The sequence below is a fragment of the Lithobates pipiens genome, unplaced genomic scaffold, assembly GCF_037356315.1.
Source record: "Lithobates pipiens isolate NorthernLeopardFrog02 unplaced genomic scaffold, aLitPip1_a1.2 Scaffold_4, whole genome shotgun sequence".
Taxonomy (NCBI): Eukaryota; Metazoa; Chordata; class Amphibia; order Anura; family Ranidae; genus Lithobates; species Lithobates pipiens.
This window is the reverse complement of record NW_027507852.1, coordinates 1,984,892-2,005,401: the sequence shown is the minus strand read 5'-3', so window position 1 is coordinate 2,005,401 and position 20,510 is coordinate 1,984,892. Positions and strand designations below refer to the sequence as shown.

Sequence of the window (20,510 nt, the reverse complement as noted above, 5' to 3'; positions counted from 1 at the left end):
AAAAAATGTGCCTTTAAGAGCTATGCTATGGTATGGAGACGGGTGGGTCCTATCTTCACCTCACTCGTCTCCATACCCGGGCACAGAGAGGACCCGAATGCCTCTGCCACTGCCGATGGCTCCGGTAAGCGGCGGAGGGCGTGGGAGCCCTCTGCATCCACTGATAATGGAGATCTCGTGGCGAATCTGCCGCAGAGACCACCATTATCATACATATGACCGGCTCCTGAAAAGATGGATATTTCGTTTGTGGCTACAGCTGCTGCCATTACTGAGGTATCCATCTTCAAAGTGCCGATGTATATCTACAGGAGCTGGTCTGCAAGTGGTTAAAGAGGAACTGCAGTCTGCTCACATTATTTGTAATAAAAACATCTTTCCAATTCTGAAGTTTCCCTCCAACCGCTTTGCATATTAATTTATATATACTGGGATTCTGTATTTGCCAAATATGCTGCATAAAGCCCCCTCCACTAAGTCTGGCTGCATCCATTTTAACTGTGGGCAGCTGAAGCTGCTGCCTGTTCACTTCCTGGTTTTACACAGAGGCACGCCTCTAGCTCTGCAGCCCTGCAACTCTCATTGGCCCTTTTATTCTCCCCTCCCTTCCTGTCAAACTCTCATGAGATTGAGAGAGTGAGCTATCCATGATGTCATGGGCTTTTTACCAGACAAGAAACAGAAAGTGGGCTGTATAAGGTATTTACTGGAAGAAAAAGAAAATACTGCCCAAGGTTAAAACAGCAAGGGCAGAAGATATAATAGATGGAAAGATGAAAAATTACTGAAGCTCTGCTTTAACCCCCCTGACGGTATTCCCGAGTCTGGCTCGGGGTGGAATTTTCATACCAAAAGCGGTATCCCCGAGCCAGACTCGGGACTGCATCGCTGGATCCAGGAGGAGGTTTACTTACCTTCTCCCTCGGATCCAGCGTTGTCTCCCCGCTGTACGAGCGAGCCGTGTCTCGCTCGATTCATCACATCGCCGATCTCCGTGCCCTGCGAGCGTTGCGACGCACGGGGACGGAGATCGGCGCCAAATTCAAAAAGTGAAACAAACAGTAAACATACAGTATAATGTAATCTTACAGATTAAATTGCTGTATGTAAATATTTCACATCCCCGTTGTCCCTAGTGGTCTGCCCAGTGTCCTGCATGCAGCTTTATGTAATAAAAACTGTTCTTTATGCCTGGAAACTGGAAATTGTCCATAGCAACCAAAACTGTCCTTTTACATCAAAAATGATTTTAGACCAGCTAGAAAACAGCAATAATAAATTAGAATCACTCGCAGAATTGAGCGATAGCGATTTGTGGGGAGATCCGTCATCAAATACTGAAAAGTAATGACAGTGACAATTCTGCAACTGAGCAAATTTCAGTGTTTTTGATTTTATTACATTATTGAATAATTTTTATTATTGTTATATTATTATTTGGTATAATTATTTATTATATTATAATTTATGATTTCATTTTTCAAACTTTATTATACCCGGGATGTCTGCTAGACTCTGGTTTGGACAGATTTAAGTGAGTTATTCCTAAGAATTGCAGGACTACAATACTACAAAACACCAAATTTTCATGCAAAATAATGGTACCGCTTTTAGCACCTAAAATCCGAAATAATCATACCGCCAGGGAGGTTAAGTCAAGTTAAAAATAACAAATCTATCCATGAAGGTATTTTAGCATTATTCCTATAGATCTAGGTTTAAATAATTTGATGCTTAACTCCAACCTTACCTTCAGTCTTGCACAGTTGTACAGGTTCCTCTCCTGCATTGACATTTCTTCCTCTGATTGAACTGTACAGCTTCTCACATTGTGCATTAAAATCAAGTGAGTTGGCTTGATTCTGTGTGCTCAAAAGTGTCATCAGTGCCACTACAGTGCTATCAATATCACTACAGCGCCACTGCAGCACCCATCGATGCCACTACAGTGCCCACCAGTGCCACTACATTGCCCTACAGTGTCACTACAGTACAATAGGTACCACTACAGTGTTGATCAGTGCCACTACAGTAGTCATCAGTGCCACAGCAGTGCCCATCATTGCCACTACAGTGCCCTGATTGTGCTTATCAGTGCCACAACAGTGCTCATCAGTGCCAATACAATGCTCATCAGTGCCAATACAATGCTCATAAGTGCCTTACGGTGTCCTATTAGTGCTCATAAATGCACAATAGTGCACATCAGTGACTGCTCATCAGTGTCACTCTATCAGTGGATCCTCATTAGCACCCATCAGTGCATAAAAATCTGAAAAAAAGCATTTTCTTTACACATTTTCCAAAAACTTGTGGAAAAAAATGTAATGTTCAAAAGACTCATTATGCCTCATAGAACATACATTGGGGTATTTGCTTTTCAAAAATTGGTCATTTTGTGGTCGTTTCCATTGTCCTGGTGCTCCAGGGCCATAAAAAGTGTAATAGGTAGTCAAGAAATTAGATGTGTAATTTATGTCCCTAGAACACCTGACGGTACTCCTTGCATGTTGGGCCTCTATATGTAAACATCTCATACATGTGGTATCGCCATACTCAGGAGGAGTCGCATAATGTATTTTGGGGTGTAATTATTACGTGCATGCTATGTGTTAAAAATATCTTAGAAATTGACAACTTTGTGATTTACTGCCTTGGAGCTACATCACCTCCAGGGATGACTGAGGCCACAAATTTTAAACCCTTCTTGGAGGGCTTTACTTCGAGGGGGCTGGTAAAGATGAGATATGGGGTGATTATCTATTTTATTGGAATGTAGAAATCTGATGGCTATAGTAACATCATGTGGACTATGGGAGTAGTTCTGCATCTACCCCATAGCAAATAGGAACACCTTATAAACATGTCTTTCCATCCTTATACTTATTTTATACAGCATCTTACAAAGTGTATCATATTGATGTGTAATTGTATCAGCCACATTTCTCTTTTCAATCCTTCATTGTTTGTTGTCTATTTTTGAGTCAAAATTGCAAACTGTATACTGTGTACTACAATAAATTAATATTTTTTATATTTATCATTTATAATGAATTATATATATATATATATATATATATATATATATATATATATATATAAAATAATCATTTTATATTATCCATATGGCAGAGATGCAGGAGCGGCCTTCTCTGCTTCTGACACTAGATGCAGAGAAGGCATTTGACCGTATACATTGGCTTTATCTGGCTAGAGTACTTGACTCATTTGGATCTGTTGGGAATATCCTCACAGCCATTATGGCTTTATATTCCAAACTGACGGCCAGAGTGTATTTATCCGGTGTTTTATCCTCTCCATTTACCATATCAAACGGAACTAGGCAAGGATGTCCGCTTTCTCCCTTAATATTTAATCTATTAATCTATTAATGGAACCCTTAGCTATTTACATTAGAAACCGTTCAGATATTAAAGGCTTCCCAGCAGGAGACACTGTTAATACTATCAGCTTATTCGCTGATGACATTGGGGGTTATTTACAAAAGGCAAATCCACTTTGCACTGCAAGTGCATTTGAAAGTGTACTGAAAGTGCACATGGAAGTGCACTCACTCTAAATCTAAGGGGTAGATCTGAAATGAGTGGAAGTTCTGCTGATTTTATCATCCAATCATGTGCAGGCTAAAATGCTGTTTTTTATTTTCCTTACATGCCCCCCTTGGATCTACAGCCACTTTACTTCCAAGTGCACTTTCAGTGAACTTGCAGTGCAAAGTGGAGTTTCCTTTAGTAAATAACCCTTCATTATCATGATTATGACTGAAGTGGACTCTTCCCTGGCTGCGGCACATGAAACTTTAGACATGTTAAATCGTATATCGTATTACAAGGTAAACAAAAACAAATCCCATATATAAGGTCTAGGAATTGATGCTCCCATGAAAACTAAGCTTGAAACGTATTACCGGTACACATGGAGCTCTAAAGGAATACAATACCTGGGCATAACATTGACAGCATCCATGGAACAATTGATTGACTCAAACTATATACCATTTCTTCATAAACTGGATTCTAAATTAGATGTCATATCTAAGTCAAAACTGACTTGGTCTGGAAGACTAGCTGCTTTTAAAATGACCTTATTACCCCAATTTATTTATCTATTCCGAACCCTCCCTATCCCAGTCCCCAAATCATTCTTCTCTAAAGCCCAATCTATAATTAACAGATACATGTGGCAAGGCAAAAAAGCTAGATGTGCTTTCTCAAAGCTGATTAAATCTCAGAGTGTTGGAGGGGTAGGGCATGTTCTACTTAAGGACTATAATACAGCAGCTATTCTAGCCCAAGTGAGACAGTGGTTCCCCAATAACCAATCCTCTAGATCAGTGATGGCGAACCTTGGCACCCCAGATGTTTTGGAACTACATTTCCCATGATGCTTCACTACACTGCCGAGTGCATGAGCATCATGGGAAATGTAGTTCCAAAACATCTGGGGTGCCGAGGTTCACCATCACTGCTCTAGATGTTATGAATTAGGGAACCACCAATGCCCCAATACAAAATTACACAAATTTGTTACTAGCCAGCAGATTCTTGCCCCGGATCCCCTTAGGAATCTCACCTACTATGAGAGCCACTATCCAGGTGTGGAAAATATTTCTGAATACCCAAACGAGTGACACAACCTCTAAATCCATCCCTCTGCCTATTGCCAGCCTACAATTATTAATCCCAAAAGTTAAACATTATCTATCCAAGGGTATTACAACAGTCGAAGATATCCGAATTGGCCCGTCACTCAAGACCTTTAGGGCAATTCAAATCGAGTATGGCCTGAAACCAAATGATATGTATACTTTCATTCAAATTTCACACTTATTAGCAACTATCCTCTCCACTACAATACCTTGGAAAGTATTTCTTTACTTTACAAGCCCCACCACCTCTATCAAAGGCATTTCCCTACTTTATAATTTTCTGAACCAGAAATCAATATTTTCTAAATCCCCTTCAATGAGAACGTGGGAAATAGAATTAATGACTCTCTCAAAAAATACTCCTCAGGTGATACTTAACACCTACAAGAAAGACTGGTTGTAACTGCCAATCATCTCTGCTTTGCTGGAGACAATGCGGTAATAGAGACTTGATGTTCCACATATTCTGGGAATGCCCTTCACTGCGACACCTCTGGTCCACCATTTTCACCACTATAGAACAAATCACAGGCTCCCAACTCCCCAAGAATCCAGGAATGGCCATTCTATACTTAGAAATCGAAGCAATTCCACCTGAGTTAAGGTATATAGTCTGCCACATACTTCTAAGCGCTAGGCTAGAATTAGTTAAACATTAGAAACACATTGAAGTTCCAATCCTTGTAGAAGTACTGAGAACCACTAACCTGCATATTTCATATGAAGTATTGTTTGCTACCTCTCAAGGTAACTATCAATCACAATACCCACACTGGAGACCATGGTTTGACTGGTATAACCCCAATAGAGTCAGGTACATTTTTAAGTTTCTGTACCAATAGACCTCCACGTTAGCTCTTACTGATGCGTAAACTGTATCCTCTGTTCATTCCCAGCTCCACTATCACATCCTAATTATATGTTATTATTATTGTTGTTTAAATATAGGTATTCCTTCAGCAGCTCATTCCCACTGTGAACCATCACGGTAACATTATATTGACTGGTAAGTTAGCTAATTTATAGAAATATTGGAACATATTATCTTCTATGATGTTTTCTGTGGCGTGGTCAAGCTGCTCAGAAGGCTTCTCAGCAGGAGACACTGTTAATACTATAAGCTTATTCGCTGATGACATTGGGGGTTAGTTACGAAAGGCAAATCCACTTTGCACTGCAGTCGCTCTAAATCTAAGGGGCAGATCTGAAATGAGTGGAAGCTCTGCTGATTTTATCATCCAGTCATGTGCAGGCTAAAATTCTGTTTTTTTTTTATTTTCCTTGCATGTCCCCTTGGCTCTACAGCAACTTTACTTCCAAGTGCACTTTCAGTGCACTTTCAAGTACACTTGCAGTGCAAAGTGGATTTTCCTTTAGTGAATAACCCCTATTATCATGATAATCCTGAATATGTTGTTTAAATATAGGTATTCTTTCAACAGTTCATTCCCACTGTGAATCATCACAGTAACAGTATACTGACTGGTAAGTTAGCTAATTTATAGAAATATTGCAACATATTATCCTCTATGATTTTTTTATGGAGTGGTCCGGCTGCTCCCGCCTTGGGACACAGTATGTTCTCAGATGGGGCGTCTCGAGGCGGGAGCTTCGGGAAGCTAGAACGCACAATTGTTGTATCTAAATACTACACCCCATATTAATATACTCAGATTACCGGTAGAATTCAAAGATTTCAATCTCAGTATGCAATGATATTTTATTAGTATATCTATGATCCTGCAATACTATTGAGAGATTATATGTTTATATGTAACCAATGTACAGTGTATTGTTCACGTATACTGCATGTGCCCTTGTCTGTTTGTTCCTTTTTCATTTTCTGTTCTAAATTAAAATTTTCAATAAAAATCATTGAACTATAAAATCCCACAAGGGAGAACCTTGCTCTCTGTATATTGTATACAGGGATGTTGGCCGTCAGTTCATCAGGTGTGATCACTTTTCAATGATTGGCACCATAGCTTATAGACTCTATAACCTTCACAAAGATCAAATAATATACACTGATTTCGTTTATTTATTACCAAAGATATGTAGCAGGATAAACTTTGGCCAACATATATAAAGAAAAATTACAAATTTGCTAAATTTTATAACAGAAATGAATTAAAATTCTTTTTTTTTTACCAAATGTTTGGTATTTTTTATTTAAAGAGCAAAAAATAAAAAACCCAGTGGTGATTAATTGTCATTTAAAATGTGAGAGCACTGAAAGCTAAAAATTTGCCTGGTCAGGAAGGGGGTATAATTGGCCAGTAGGCATGTGGGTAATCTCTGATACCATTGGTTATATAACTATAAATATTTTACACCATGCCCAAGAGGGTTAAGGCAGTGTTGGAAAATGATGGTGGCCACACAAAATATTGACACTTTGGGCCCAATTTGGACATTTTCACTTAGGGGTGCACTCACTTTTGTTGCCAGCGGTTTAGGCATTAATGGCTGTGTGTTGAGTTATTTTGAGGGGACAGCAGCTTTACACTGTCATACAAGCTGTACACTCACTACTTTACATTTGTAGAAAAGTGTCATTTCTTCAGTGTTGTCCCATGAAAAGATATAATAAAATATTTACAAAAATGTGAGGGGTGTATTCACTTTTGTGAGATACTGTATATATGTAGTGGAACCTCCATAGAGGCCAGCAGCTTGCAGGGTCCCAAGGTCTTTTCCCACTATCTCCAGGAAGCCAGGCACACATACATTTTCTCTTATTAGGCTCAAGAAACAGTCTAGGATTGTTGGTTCTTGTGATTTTTAATGAAGAGTTGGACATGGATGGGGATTGGTAAAGTAGGATACTCTGATAGTTTACTATGAGCTTTGAGGACACTAAAACTTGCTTCTTGAAAGTTAGAACTATCAGAACTGTCCCTGTGTATCACAGAGCAGACGGGTACTGCATTAGCAGTATCAAGGAAGGTTAGAATATTCCTCGTGAACAGTCTTAGCAACAGCCCCTTTCTGTAGAATGGATCAGCTATGCTCTTCAGGACAAACTTCTTAGCAAGCACAGGGCTAACTTTCTAGCACATAAGAGATGTGAAAGCACCCAGTCTCTAGGATCTCTCCCAGCTTGTATTCACAGAACACCTCAGGATAGATGGTTGTTTCCCACCAGTATCCTGCAGACAGCTACTCTCTCAGTGGTTCCAGAATAGATTTTCAGATGACAGTCCTCTCAGTCAGCCTTCAGCAGCAAACAGTGACTCCAGGCCCTCCAGCCTCCCAACGGGGGTCTCCACTCGACAAGCGATTGGCAAGATGCCCAGGAAAGGCAAATGAGTTTCCCTTAGCCGATGATCTTGCCCATCTGGATGAAGACCTTGCTGCCCCAAACAATCAGACAGCCCCATGGAACACAAACCAGTCCAAATCAATCAAACAAAGCTCCACTAATTACAGTGAGCTGGACTAAATTTACCTACACTAACACTTAACTGTAACCCCAAACCGAATTCCAGCCTCACTGAGTACAGTGAGCTAGACAAAATTTTGCTAACAGGACAATTTAATCCCATTGACTACAATGGACACAAACTAAATGTACCTATCCTACCTGACTAATAAGGTGTTACGCTTTATAAAATATATACAAATTTGAGGAGTATATACATAATATTTTGTATTCAATCTATTATTCCCATCTGCAGGCAACAGTATGGTTCCATATGCAAACATTTTGATTGGTGAGTAAAGGTCTAATGGTTACTTTTGGTATTCTACACCAAGCCATGACAAGATGGCATGGCTCCATATGCATATATTTCAGTTTACTGTTTAAAGTTCCAAATGATCTAATCAACAAGCAGATGGCTACAGTGAACTTTAACAGCAGTTGTGCCCTTCTTCTAAAGTGCACAAGAGAAGTTACAGAGTTTTATATTTTGTAATGAGGGTTCCATCTAGTACTTCCTCAATATTTACAACCCCCAAACAGAGGACACGTACAGGCTTACAGGCTATCTTGTTACCCAACTACTCCTCTCAAATAGATTCTACAGCTGGAAAAGTATGTGCATTTGGTCAAAGTCAAAGCATGATAGTACTTAGGCGAAGGTGCATTTTACCATTCCTCCCACCTGCAAACTGTTCCCATTTCTAAAAAAAAAGTCTGTGGTTTGGGTAACATGTAATATGTCACTGTTGCAGCTCATCGTTTAGATCACAGTACTAACATTGTACAATTAGTACAGCAAGCTCCTCCGTTTTTAATAATTCAGCCTGCTGGGTTAAACGGAAAAAAAAAACTAATAGTGTGTACCTAGCTTAAAGCTGAACTCCATCTTTTGACATAGTTCGTTTGCGTCTTGAAAACAATGTCCCTCACTATCATGCGACACTGCTGGATGCGCAATATAAACTGTATGTAGCTGTGGCTACATTCAGGATACCGCACTGTGTTCCGGGTTCGAATCGAGACTTACAGTCTCATATCCAGAATACAATAGAGTCTATCACAGCTGCACTCTGCCATTCAGTTAAAACGATGAGGAAGCTTTGTAATCATGGATAGAATACATTGCATACTCTCAATGGCTGAGCGCCACTTTGATAGACTCTACTGTGTTCCAGGTATGAGACTGGAAGACTCGGCTAAATCTTGGCTCAAACGCAGTGCGGTATGCTGTATGTAGCCGCAGTTACATACAGTTTATGTTGCACAGCCTGCGGCCTCACATGTTAATGAGGGACATAGTTCATTAGGAATGTCAAAAGATGGAGTTGAGCTTTAAGACTCTTGTAAATACAGACTATAAGGGGTTCACTCCAAGTGTAGAACTTTAAGGACACCGCCCTGGCCTTACACTCCAGGCCCTTGTCTGTGCCCTACAGACTGTTCACCGACCAACTTGGTGCACACAGCTAGAAGCCTCTTGCTGCATTGGCTCCCCCTTGGAGCCCTCCTTACATCTAGGCCAAACTTCCTGTCTGCCAGGGTGGAGCCCAGAACCATGGTCAGGTTGTTACTAAAAACCCAGACAACACCTGACCAATTAGTATGCTGGCTGTTCTGAATACCTGGACCCAGGATTGGAGATTTCATCCCACCCGGATCACTTTGAAATCTCCCGACTCCAGGTCCCAAAACAAACTTTAGAAAACACTGAGGAAACTGAAAAGCCAGTTCCCTCTTCCTGTCACAAGCTCCCTGGGGCTCCTCAACCCGTCCTGTTGAGAATTCTGGGTCACAACCTCCTTTTAGACCCTGGCAGGGCAATGCTCTGTCACAAGACAAAAAGGTCATAATTAATTATCATCTTACGATGGGCAATATTACATAACCATTGCCTGTGAGATAAAAAGATAGCCCTGGAATACTCAAAATGCCAACAATTTGTCATACTGCGTACTGTACAAAGTTGTACCAATACATCTTTTATCCCTATAGAATGTGTTGTTTTGTTTGTATACTATTCATTTAACAGTTATAAAATAAATATTATAATAATAATAAATAATAAATAATAATATAATAATATTATAATTATAAAATATTTAAAATTTTGTCTTTTCAGTTGGAGTTTTAAATGTGGTTCTTATAAGTCCTGGAGGTAAATTGCTGTACTCAATATTTTATGTATAAACAGTATTTCATACAAAGCAATCATAATATATATTACACATTTGATTCTCCCTAGAGGACATAATAGATTAATTTAATTGTGTAACTACTGAAAGTAACACTGAATTGATGGAAGTAAACTATGAAACAGGGAAAACTTATTGAGCATTATTTCAAATGTTTTACTTACTTTTACCCCCTTGTACAATCCACAGTTAGTATTTACATTTTTGGACTATTTTACCAATCATGTATAAAGAACCTATATAAATGCTGTAATAATAGTTGTACCAACACTTTAAAATATAAAAAATCTGCGCTGGGGCAACAACTTCTACACGGAGGGGTAAGGTGCACATGTAGTGTAATAGGACCATATGTGGTATAATTTAACCCTTGCCGGCTAGAGTGAGCCATATGGCATGACTAGTGATGAAAGGGTGCTATGCTGGTGCCACTTCCAGTGTACCAAGCTCCTGTGAGGACATCTATTAACATCACACAACCACCAAATTTTTCGCTGATCCTGATCACCACTGACACCACCAAAAACATAATCAGAAGCCTCAGAGACAGCACATCACCTAATGATATCATCCCCACAAAACTTCTGAAAGAATGTTCCGACATTTTGGCGCCTACTATAACTCTACTCATAAATCAGTCATTCAAAGAAGGGATTGTTGTGAACGCCCTCAAGCAAGGCATAGTCAAACCCCTCCTAAAGAAACCCAACCTGGACCCTAACCACCACAGACCGGTAACAAGCCTGAACACCATCTCCAAGATTATGGAGAAAGCAGTAGTACAACAGCTACAACTCTATCTGGACACACAGAATTTCCTGGACCCACTGCAATCAGGCTTCCACCTGGGCCATGGCACAGAAACGGCACTCCTCAAAATATGGGACAATGCCCTGGAAGCAGCAGATGACGGAGAATCATGTCTCCTGGTACTCCTGGACCTCAGTGCAGCGTTCGACACATTGGATCACAACACTCTTCTCATCCCCCTCAAAGAAGTAGCAGGAGTCACAGATTCAGACCTACTATGGTTCGCTTCCTTCTTAGGTAATCGGTCACAGACAGTGAAACTTGGAGCCTTCACCTCTGAATCTCGCACAATTTCTTATGGAGTCCCTCAAGGATCACCTTTGTCATCCCTGCTCTTCAACATCTACATCCATCCACTCCTCAAAATCATCAGCAAATCGGACCTATGCTTCCACTCATATGCGGATGATACTCAACTCCGGACAAAAAAAAACTATTTCAGGAATTAGAAAAATGCCTAACATCGATAGATGACTGGATGTCCACGAGCTTCCTCAAACTCAATGGATCCAAAATAAGATTCAAAACTAAGACCCCATGGAATCCACCCACCATCCTTGGACAGGCCATCTCCCCAAGCATAAAAGCCAAAAGTCTCTGAGTCATCTTCGATTCAGAATTGTCAATAGATGCACAAATAGGGTCAGTAGTCAAAGGAGATCTTACCATCTTCTATGCCTGCTACATAGACTCATCCCCTTCATTCCAGAAGAGGAGAAAGCAATAGTAGTAGGAACAATCATCAACTCTTGACTCGACTACACAAACTCCCTCTACATAGGGCTACCTAAATTCCAGATTGCACACCTACAAGTCGTCCAAAACACCGCAGCAAGACTAGTCACAGGAAAAAAAACCCTGGGAATCCATCTCACCTTCCCTGGGGATCCTACACTGGCTAACCTTAAAGGATCGGTGTCACGTACCTAGTAGGCGAGCCCGGAATGCAGGAAGCGGCCCCTCGTAGCCCCTGGCTGAAGAACCCCTGGAGGTGGTAACAGAAGCTCAAAAGTTCAGGGGGCACAAGTGCCTGGCAGGTAGATGCTGGTCCGGATGGGCAGCAGGACACCGACAGCGAGTAGATGGAGCTGAAGACAATAGGCTGGTGTAGGCAGGCACAAGTGGGTAGACTGGCAGGCAGACGCACGTCAGCGGAGACAGCAGTCCCAGGATATCCAAACAGGTAGGTAGAAACAGCGGAGTCAGGTGCAGGCCGGGTCAGCAGGTAGCGGTCAACGTGGTACAAGGGGATGAGGCAGAGGCGTAGTCAGACAAGCAGGAGGTCGTAGGCAGGCAGCAACGGATCAGGGTCAAGGTCAAGCCGGGTAACAGGAACCAAGGTAGCAGATACAGGTATAGAATAGCAGGATCTCCGAACACGCTGTAGACTGGACAGCAAGAAGGGACTGGATCAAGGACCTTAAGAAGCCTGTAGGGCGCCAAACATTCGCACGACGAGTCAGCGTGCGCGAGCGGCCGTGCGCCCGTTCGTGACCCCACGTGCACGCGTGCGTTCGTTCAAGCCGACGCGAGTGCGTCCGATCGCTCTAGCGCGCGTTAACGGAGAACGACGGGTCTTCGACAACAAGCTTCTGTGGGTAAGTCTCTCGTGCGCAATCGAAACGCCAGGACGATCGTGACACTGCCCCCCCCCAAAGGGCAGCCTCCGGATGCCCAACCGAGCCATCTTACTCAGATGGGAGTCCTTAAAGGCACGGATGAGTCTTTTAGCGTGAATATTAGCTTCTGGCTCCCAAGAGTTCTCCTCGGGGCCGTACCCCTTCCACTTGACCAAGAATTGAGTCTGGTTTCGCCTTCTCCTGCAATCCAGTATGGATTCAATCTCAAATTCAATCTCTCCATTGACCATCACGGGTTCTGGAGGGCCGGTCATCCTGTCAACGAAGGGGTCCGGGACTGCGGGTTTGAGTAGTGACACGTGGAAGACTGGATGGATCCGGAAGGATTTTGGAAGTTTAAGTTCGAAAGCCACGTTATTCAATTTCCTCTTGATCGGAAAGGGACCCACAAACTTCGGACCCAACTTCTTAGAGGGGCAAGACAGTCTAAGGTTCAAGGTGGACAACCAGACCTGATCCCCAATCTTGAGATCCAGCTCTCCCCTCCTTTTCCTGTCAAAAACTTCTTTGTTGTGCTCTTGAGACTTGGTCAGGGTTTCTTGTAGAAGTTTGTTGTTTAATTCAAAGAAGTTAAGACGGTCCTGTACTGCTGGTACCGAACATTCAGGGAAAATGCCAGGCAAGAACACTGGATGAAAGCCGAAGTTCGCGTAGAAGGGGGACTGTTTGGTGGCAGAGTGGACCGTGTTGTTGTAGGCGAATTCGGCCATAGGCAGAAGAGAGACCCAGTCATCTTGGGAGAAGGAGGAGAAACAACGGAGGTACTGCTCCAGAGTCTGGTTCGTCCTCTCAGTCTGGCCGTTGGTCTGAGGATGGTAGGCTGAGGACAGACAAAGATCGATTTTTAAGGCTCTGCAGAGCGCTCTCCAGAATCTTGAGGTGAACTGCACCCCGCTATCAGATGTGATGTTGGCGGGGATGCCGTGGAGTCTTACGATTTCTTTAATGAAGGTGTTGGCTGTCTCCGCGGCTGAGGGAGTGCCCTTCATGGGCAGGAAGTGAGCCATTTTGGTAAGTCTATCGACTATAACGAAAATTGTTGAATAGTTCTCTGAAGGGGGAAGTTCAACGATGAAATCCATGGAGATCATCCTCCATGGTCTATCAGGAACAGGCAGCGGTTTTAGCAGACCCCAGGCTCTTGACTTGCTGCCTTTGCTCCGAATGCAGATGACACAGGCTTCCACGTACCTCTTGCAGTCATCCTTCATTCGAGGCCACCAGAATGTGCGTTGGAGTAATTCCAGAGTCTTGAATACCCCAAAGTGGCCGGCCAATGGGTGATCATGACAGGCGGCCAGAACCGGGGTCCGAACTTCTTGGGGAACAAAGATCTTGTTCTCATGCCACAGAAGGTCATTGCTGAAGGACAACGGGATACCGGGTGGAGGCGTTAGGCCTATGGAAGCCTGCTTAATTTGGGATACCACATCCCCCTGGAGCAGAAGGAAGTTCCCCGTAGAGAGGATAGTATCTGTGGGTGGTGAGCTCTCCGATTGGTTGTACATGCGGGAGAGAGCGTCTGGTTTGGTATTCTTGGATCCGGGACGGTAGGTGATGTGAAATGAGAATCTGGAAAAGAAGAGTGCCCACCTGGCTTGATGGGGCCTCAATCTCTTTGCAGTTTTAAGGTACTCCAAATTCTTGTGGTCCGTATAGACCAGGATCGGGTGGGTGGCTCCCTCCAGCAGATAGCGCCACTCCTCGAGTGCGGATTTTATTGCCAGTAACTCACGATCCCCGACGTCGTAGTTTCTCTCTGCCTCCGACAATTTGCGGGAAAAGAAAGCAACTGGGTGGAGTAAGGACTTGGGCCCCTGCCTCTGGGAAAGTATCGCTCCTACTGCGATCTCCGAAGCATCGACCTCGAGGATATATGGTAGAGCGGGATTGGGATGTTTCAGGACAGAAGCGGATATAAACAAATCTTTTAAGGTTTTGAAGGCCTCTTGTGCTTCGGGGGTCCAATGAAACCTCTGAGACTGCTTCGTCAGTCCGGTGATGGGAGCGATAATTGCGGAGAAACCCTTAATGAACCCCACACACGAATCCCACAAATCGCTGAACTCCCTTTTTATCGGAAGGGGCAGGCCAGTCCTGAATTGCGGAGATCTTCTGGGGATCCATCTCAATTCCCCTCACCGAGATGATCAGGCCGAGGAACTGGATGCTCGGTTGCTCGAAAACACACTTCTCGGGCTTAGCGTATAGGCCGTGAAGACGGAGACGAGTCAGAACCTTCTTAACGTGTACCCGGTGGTCAGCTAGAGAGGGGGAGAAAATTAGGATGTCATCAAGATAGACAATTATAAACAGGTCAAGGTAATCTCTAAAAATGTCATTGACAAAATGCTGGAACGTAGCAGGGGCGTTACACAGCCCGAACGGCATCACCAAATATTCAAAGTGCCCGAAGCGGGTGCGAAAGGCAGTCTTCCACTCGTCACCTTTCCTAATACGGACGAGGTTGTAAGCCCCCCGAAGGTCCAGCTTAGAGAATACTTTAGCGGAGCCTAGTCTCTGAAAAAGTTCGGGAACCAATGGCAGAGGGTAACGGTTCTTGATGGTGATTTTGTTCAACGCCCGATAGTCCACACATGGGCGTAGAGAGTGGTCTTTTTTTTCCACAAAGAAAATCCCCGCACCAGCCGGGGAAGTAGAGGGTCGGATAAATCCCTTTTCGAGATTATCGTCCAAATAGGATTTCAGAGTACTCAGTTCAGATTCAGACAGAGGAAAAATTCTTCCAAAGGGGATCTCTGCCCCCGGGAGTAGTTCGATAGGGCAGTCATAGGGCCTATGAGGTGGTAGGGTCTCGGCCCCTTTTTTACTGAACACGTCTAGGAAGTCGTGGTATTCTCTAGGCACAGCTTGTCGGGTGTCTTCATCTGCTTCCAAACAGAGGAGGGCCGAAGAATCCCCGTTAACTGTTGGGCAACAATGCTGGAGACAGTAGACCGAAGGGAATTCAATTTTTCCGGTGGCCCAGTTGATACGTGGATTATGTGCCCTCAACCAAGGCATGCCTAGAATGATGGGGAACAGAGGTGATTTGATGACGTCTAGGCACAGGAATTCTTGGTGAGTCCCGGCGATGACAGCGGAGAGGGGACTAGTCTCCTGAGTCACTGGTCCTGATTCTAGAGCGGACCCATCGGCCAGGTATACCGAGAGTCCCTTCTCTCTCGGTCTGAGGGGGATCCTGTTCTTCAGGGCGAAGGACACGTCCATAAAGCCACTGCATGCCCCAGAGTCAATAACCGCGTGGGTTGAAATAGTCCTTCCTGGGAGCTGCAAAAGAACAGGAACAGCCAGGTGAGAGGAGTTTTCGGACAGCACTGGCGAAGGAACAGGTGGAACAAGAAGGCACTTACGTATTTTAGCTGGGCAAGTGCGAACAAAGTGCCCTGATTCTCCGCAGTACAGGCAGAGGTTGTTGACCCGGCGTCGTTGGCGTTCCTCTGGGGTCAGCGATGGACGGAGTAGCCCCAACTGCATCGGTTCCGGGGGATCCAGCGTGGCTGTAGCAGGAACTGAAGGAGCTGGGTGGGCGGAGCTAGGTACCCGTGGCAACATCCAGACAGGGCGTGCAGCTGTGGAAGAACGTTCTTGGCGGCGTTCCCTCAAGCGCCTATCAATTTGAACGGAAATGTCTATCAGGGCCTCCAGGGTTTCGGGAATGCCCACACGTGCCAACTCATCCTTCAGAGGCTCGGACAGGCCCATACGGAACTGATATCGCAGGGCTGCGTTGTTCCAGTCCGTGTCAGCGCTCCAACGACGGAACTCCGACACATAGTCCTCCCCCGGCCTGCGACCTTGCTGCAGAACGTGTAGGGCTGCTTCTGCGGTTGCAGCGAGTTGGGGGTCCTCATAAAGTCTAGACATCGCCATAAAAAAGGTGTCCAAGGGGTCCAAGGTGTCTAAGGATGGGTCCTTGCGTTCCAGTAGGCGATGTGCCCAGGCTTGAGGTTCATTCGTTAGGAGGGAGATAACGAACCCCACCTTGGTCGCCTCGAGGGAGAAGGTCCTCGGTTGCAGGTAGAGCTCACAAGAATTACGGAAGGCTCTAAACTTGTTCCGGTCACCCGTGAACCGCTCTGGGGTTGGTACCCTGGGTTCAGGTGGCAACATCACCACTGAAGGCGGGGCCTGGGCCCCCGGAGCAATGGGCGGAGAAGCAGATAGCGCTTGGACTTGCTCTTCCAGTCTGCCATAGCCTTCCTGTAGGCTCTTTACTGCCTGGGTAAGACCGGCCAAGTGGCGGCAAAGCTCGTCCATGGGGGAGGCTCCCTGCGCAGGCTCGGACATGGCTGTCCAGTACTGTCACGTACCTAGTAGGCGAGCCCGGAATGCAGGAAGCGGCCCCTCGTAGCCCCTGGCTGAAGAACCCCTGGAGGTGGTAACAGAAGCTCAAAAGTTCAGGGGGCACAAGTGCCTGGCAGGTAGATGCTGGTCCGGATGGGCAGCAGGACACCGACAGCGAGTAGATGGAGCTGAAGACAATAGGCTGGTGTAGGCAGGCACAAGTGGGTAGACTGGCAGGCAGACGAACGTCAGCGGAGACAGCAGTCACAGGATATCCAAACAGGTAGGTAGAAACAGCGGAGTCAGGTGCAGGCCGGGTCAGCAGGTAGCGGTCAACGTGGTACAAGGGGATGAGGCAGAGGCGTAGTCAGACAAGCAGGAGGTCGTAGGCAGGCAGCAACGGATCAGGGTCAAGGTCAAGCCGGGTAACAGGAACCAAGGTAGCAGATACAGGTATAGAATAGCAGGATCTCCGAACACGCTGTAGACTGGACAGCAGGAAGGGACTGGATCAAGGACCTTAAGAAGCCTGTAGGGCGCCAAACGGTCGCACGATGAGTCAGCGTGCGCGAGCGGCCGTGCGCCCGTTCGTGACCCCACGTGCACGCGTGCGTTCGTTCAAGCCGACGCGAGTGCGTCCGATCGCTCTAGCGCGCGTTAACGGAGAACGACGGGTCTTCGACAACAAGCTTCTGTGGGTAAGTCTCTCGTGCGCAATCGAAACGCCAGGACGATCGTGACAATCGGATCACATTCAAGACCCTCTGCCTGACCCACAAATGCACACAAGTAAACGCTCCTCAATACTCATGCGAAAAAATAAAACACTACACTCCCAATCGGAACCAAAACCTCCTCCTCATCCCCAAGTCCCGGTACAAATCAAGGGAAGAACGAAGATTCGCAGTCAAAGGACCACGGCTATGGAACGCTCTACCCACTAACATCCACTTGGAAGAAAACCATCCCTGTGGATTTACAACAGGGCTAACCACCAGGCCAGGGAACAGGGCCCTTCACAGGGGCATAAGTACAGTGATTGTAGGGATCACGATTGTGACCTGGCCCCATGCTCCAGGGGGCCCATGCAGCCCACCTATATGCATGGATAGGAGGATGGTGTGGGAAGCAACATGTAGAGGAACCGATCCCTCTATGCAGCCACTGAATGACCAATTTTCCTCCTCTCCCTCCCTCCCCCAGACATTCAGCAGCTGCAACGTTACCTCCCTATCCCTGTCCTGCTGCCCCTGGTCCCTGTGTACTTCCCTGGCCCCTCCTCTGCCAGGATGGAGAACAGGGAAGGGGCCAGTAAATGTGTAATGTACCAGCTCCTTTCTTGTCTTAATGAATAGAGCCAGTGGTTTTTACTGATTTCTATTTAAAAAAAACATTTTATCATTCATAGCTGGGACATAGTAAACTTTGTTTACTATGCCTCAGTGTATGAATGAACAGGAAGCTCTATACAGAGCCATTCCTGTTCATTCATTATGTGCAGCTGAAGCTGCAGAGAAAGGGACTGATGAATCTGTTCTCAGTCTCTTTCTATCTCAAAAATGAGACATCACGGGTCTGTTTAGACCCCTGATATTTCACCAAAGCAAAACAACAAAAATAAAAAAGTACTGATACCAATGGAGGAACTACTAGGGTTGCAAATATCGCACTTGCGACTAGTCTCTGGCATTCCTCCACTGTGGGAGGAAGGTGGCCCACTGTGGGACCGTAATAAAGGGTCCCACAATGGGAGTAAAGGGCCCAGGGATCAGTGGGAAGTGCCTCAGTCAGGTTCAGAGGCCCTTCATGGTTTATTGCACTGTTGCCCTAAAGGTTCTAGTTACACCTCTGGCCCTTCATCTCATTCCACTCCTCCCGTTTTCTAAGACACATCCATGTATTTTCCTGCAGTGTAGGCATACAGGTCTCGCGAAGCATAGAAAAATCAAAACATTTTGTGATTTTCCAAAATGATGGGTGTTGCAATATAGCAACTAAGTAGGTTATGCAAACAAAAAAAAATCAATTTTACATTGTTTTGGATTTGCAATTGCAGAGAACAGATAAAACAGAAAGAAAGAGTGGGCGTCAGATTCTTTCATAGCATCTGTTTTAACAAGGTTTATTATGACATTCTATTTTATACATAAGATAAGAAAGGGGGTGGTGTGAGATGTTGTAAAAAAAAAACAGCAAACAGAATAATGTAATTTTATATGTCAGCACTCAGCAGATATCTCAAAAAGTTGCAAAACTGAAAGCTTGAGAAGGGAGGGGGAGCACAAGAGAGGGAGCATTCTAGCAAAACACAGTCTGTGTAAACTGGACATTGTACGAAAATACATACTCCTGTGCTTAAATGAACAACACAGTGAAAGTCCATGTCATTTCCTGCCTTTTGTTTATTTAGCATCATTGTTCTCCACATTACATTCAGCCAACTGCTGCTAGATCCTGTTACATTGGCGCAGAGAGACAGTGGGGTTGATTTAATAAAGCAAATATACTGTGCACTGCAAGTGTACCCACAAAAGCACTTCAAGGGCACTGCAAGAGGAGAAGCTCTGAAACGAGGGAAAGCACTGCTGATTTCTATCATCCTATCATGTGCAAGCAAAACTGCTGTTTTTTTAAAAATTTTGATTGCATGCTCCCCTTTAGATCTATAGCAACTGCATTTGCAGTGTGCAGACTATTTGCCTTTAGTAAATCAACCCCAAAGAGTGCTGACAGTAGCATGTCATTTAATGTATGGTGTGCACCAAGTTATGTACTATACAGGGCAACAATCTGGAGTCTGTAATGTATAGCACAGCATGCATCACATTATGTAAGGTACAAATACACAATAAAAAATGATATATGGAGACATTAATGTACAGAGTAAAGTGGCACAGAATATGTTATGCAGAAAGACTAGAGCAGAGAGGTCAGCAGCCTGAAGCAATAACAACATTGTGGCCCAGATCCGGCATAGGAGTGCATAAGATACGCTTTTTGGAACCCAGGTATAGGCGCCTACACTGTGTCCCAAGCAATCAATGCTGTTCCTTTTTAATAGTGTGCAGTAGAGTTTGGCTACCAAACTCTCACCGACTCCTGGAGTGACAGCTGGTCTCCCTCTGTTCTCGTTTGGTGGCTCAGCAAAGTCAGTGGCACTAACGATCTTCCCAATGATCAGGTGTCAGCAATGATCAGCAACAGTGGTGTTCCCTCCAACGATTAGGAGGCAGCACTGTTCAGAAACAGCGGCATTCTCATGTACCAGGAGATGTCTGCTACTATGCCTCTCTGCATCCCTGATGCAGTGACAAAATATTTTACTAACAGTTTCATCTGCCTTGAGCCAGGGAACAGACCTTTTTCTTCTCTACAGAGCTATTAATGCTGAGATATGCAGTCCCAGAGTTAATCTGTAATACAGGCTCATTATGTCTTGGGACTACATCTCCCACAATAGTTGC

The 20,510-nt window shown here is 44.6% G+C and overlaps 1 protein-coding gene across 2 annotated transcripts in view; it reads left to right on the top strand.

Annotated features, from left to right (window-relative positions):
* The window catches only part of LOC143956691 (uncharacterized), a 138,056-nt gene that overhangs the window by 56,751 nt on the left and 60,795 nt on the right, over positions 1-20,510 (top strand). For both annotated transcript variants that reach the window (XM_077466889.1, XM_077466888.1), the window contains 3 exons: positions 5,618-5,675; positions 8,350-8,385; positions 10,216-10,251. In XM_077466889.1, coding sequence (XP_077323015.1) covers positions 8,358-8,385; positions 10,216-10,251 — 64 coding nt within the window. In that variant the 5' untranslated portion in view covers positions 5,618-5,675; positions 8,350-8,357. The remainder of the gene's footprint in view (positions 1-5,617; positions 5,676-8,349; positions 8,386-10,215; positions 10,252-20,510) is intronic.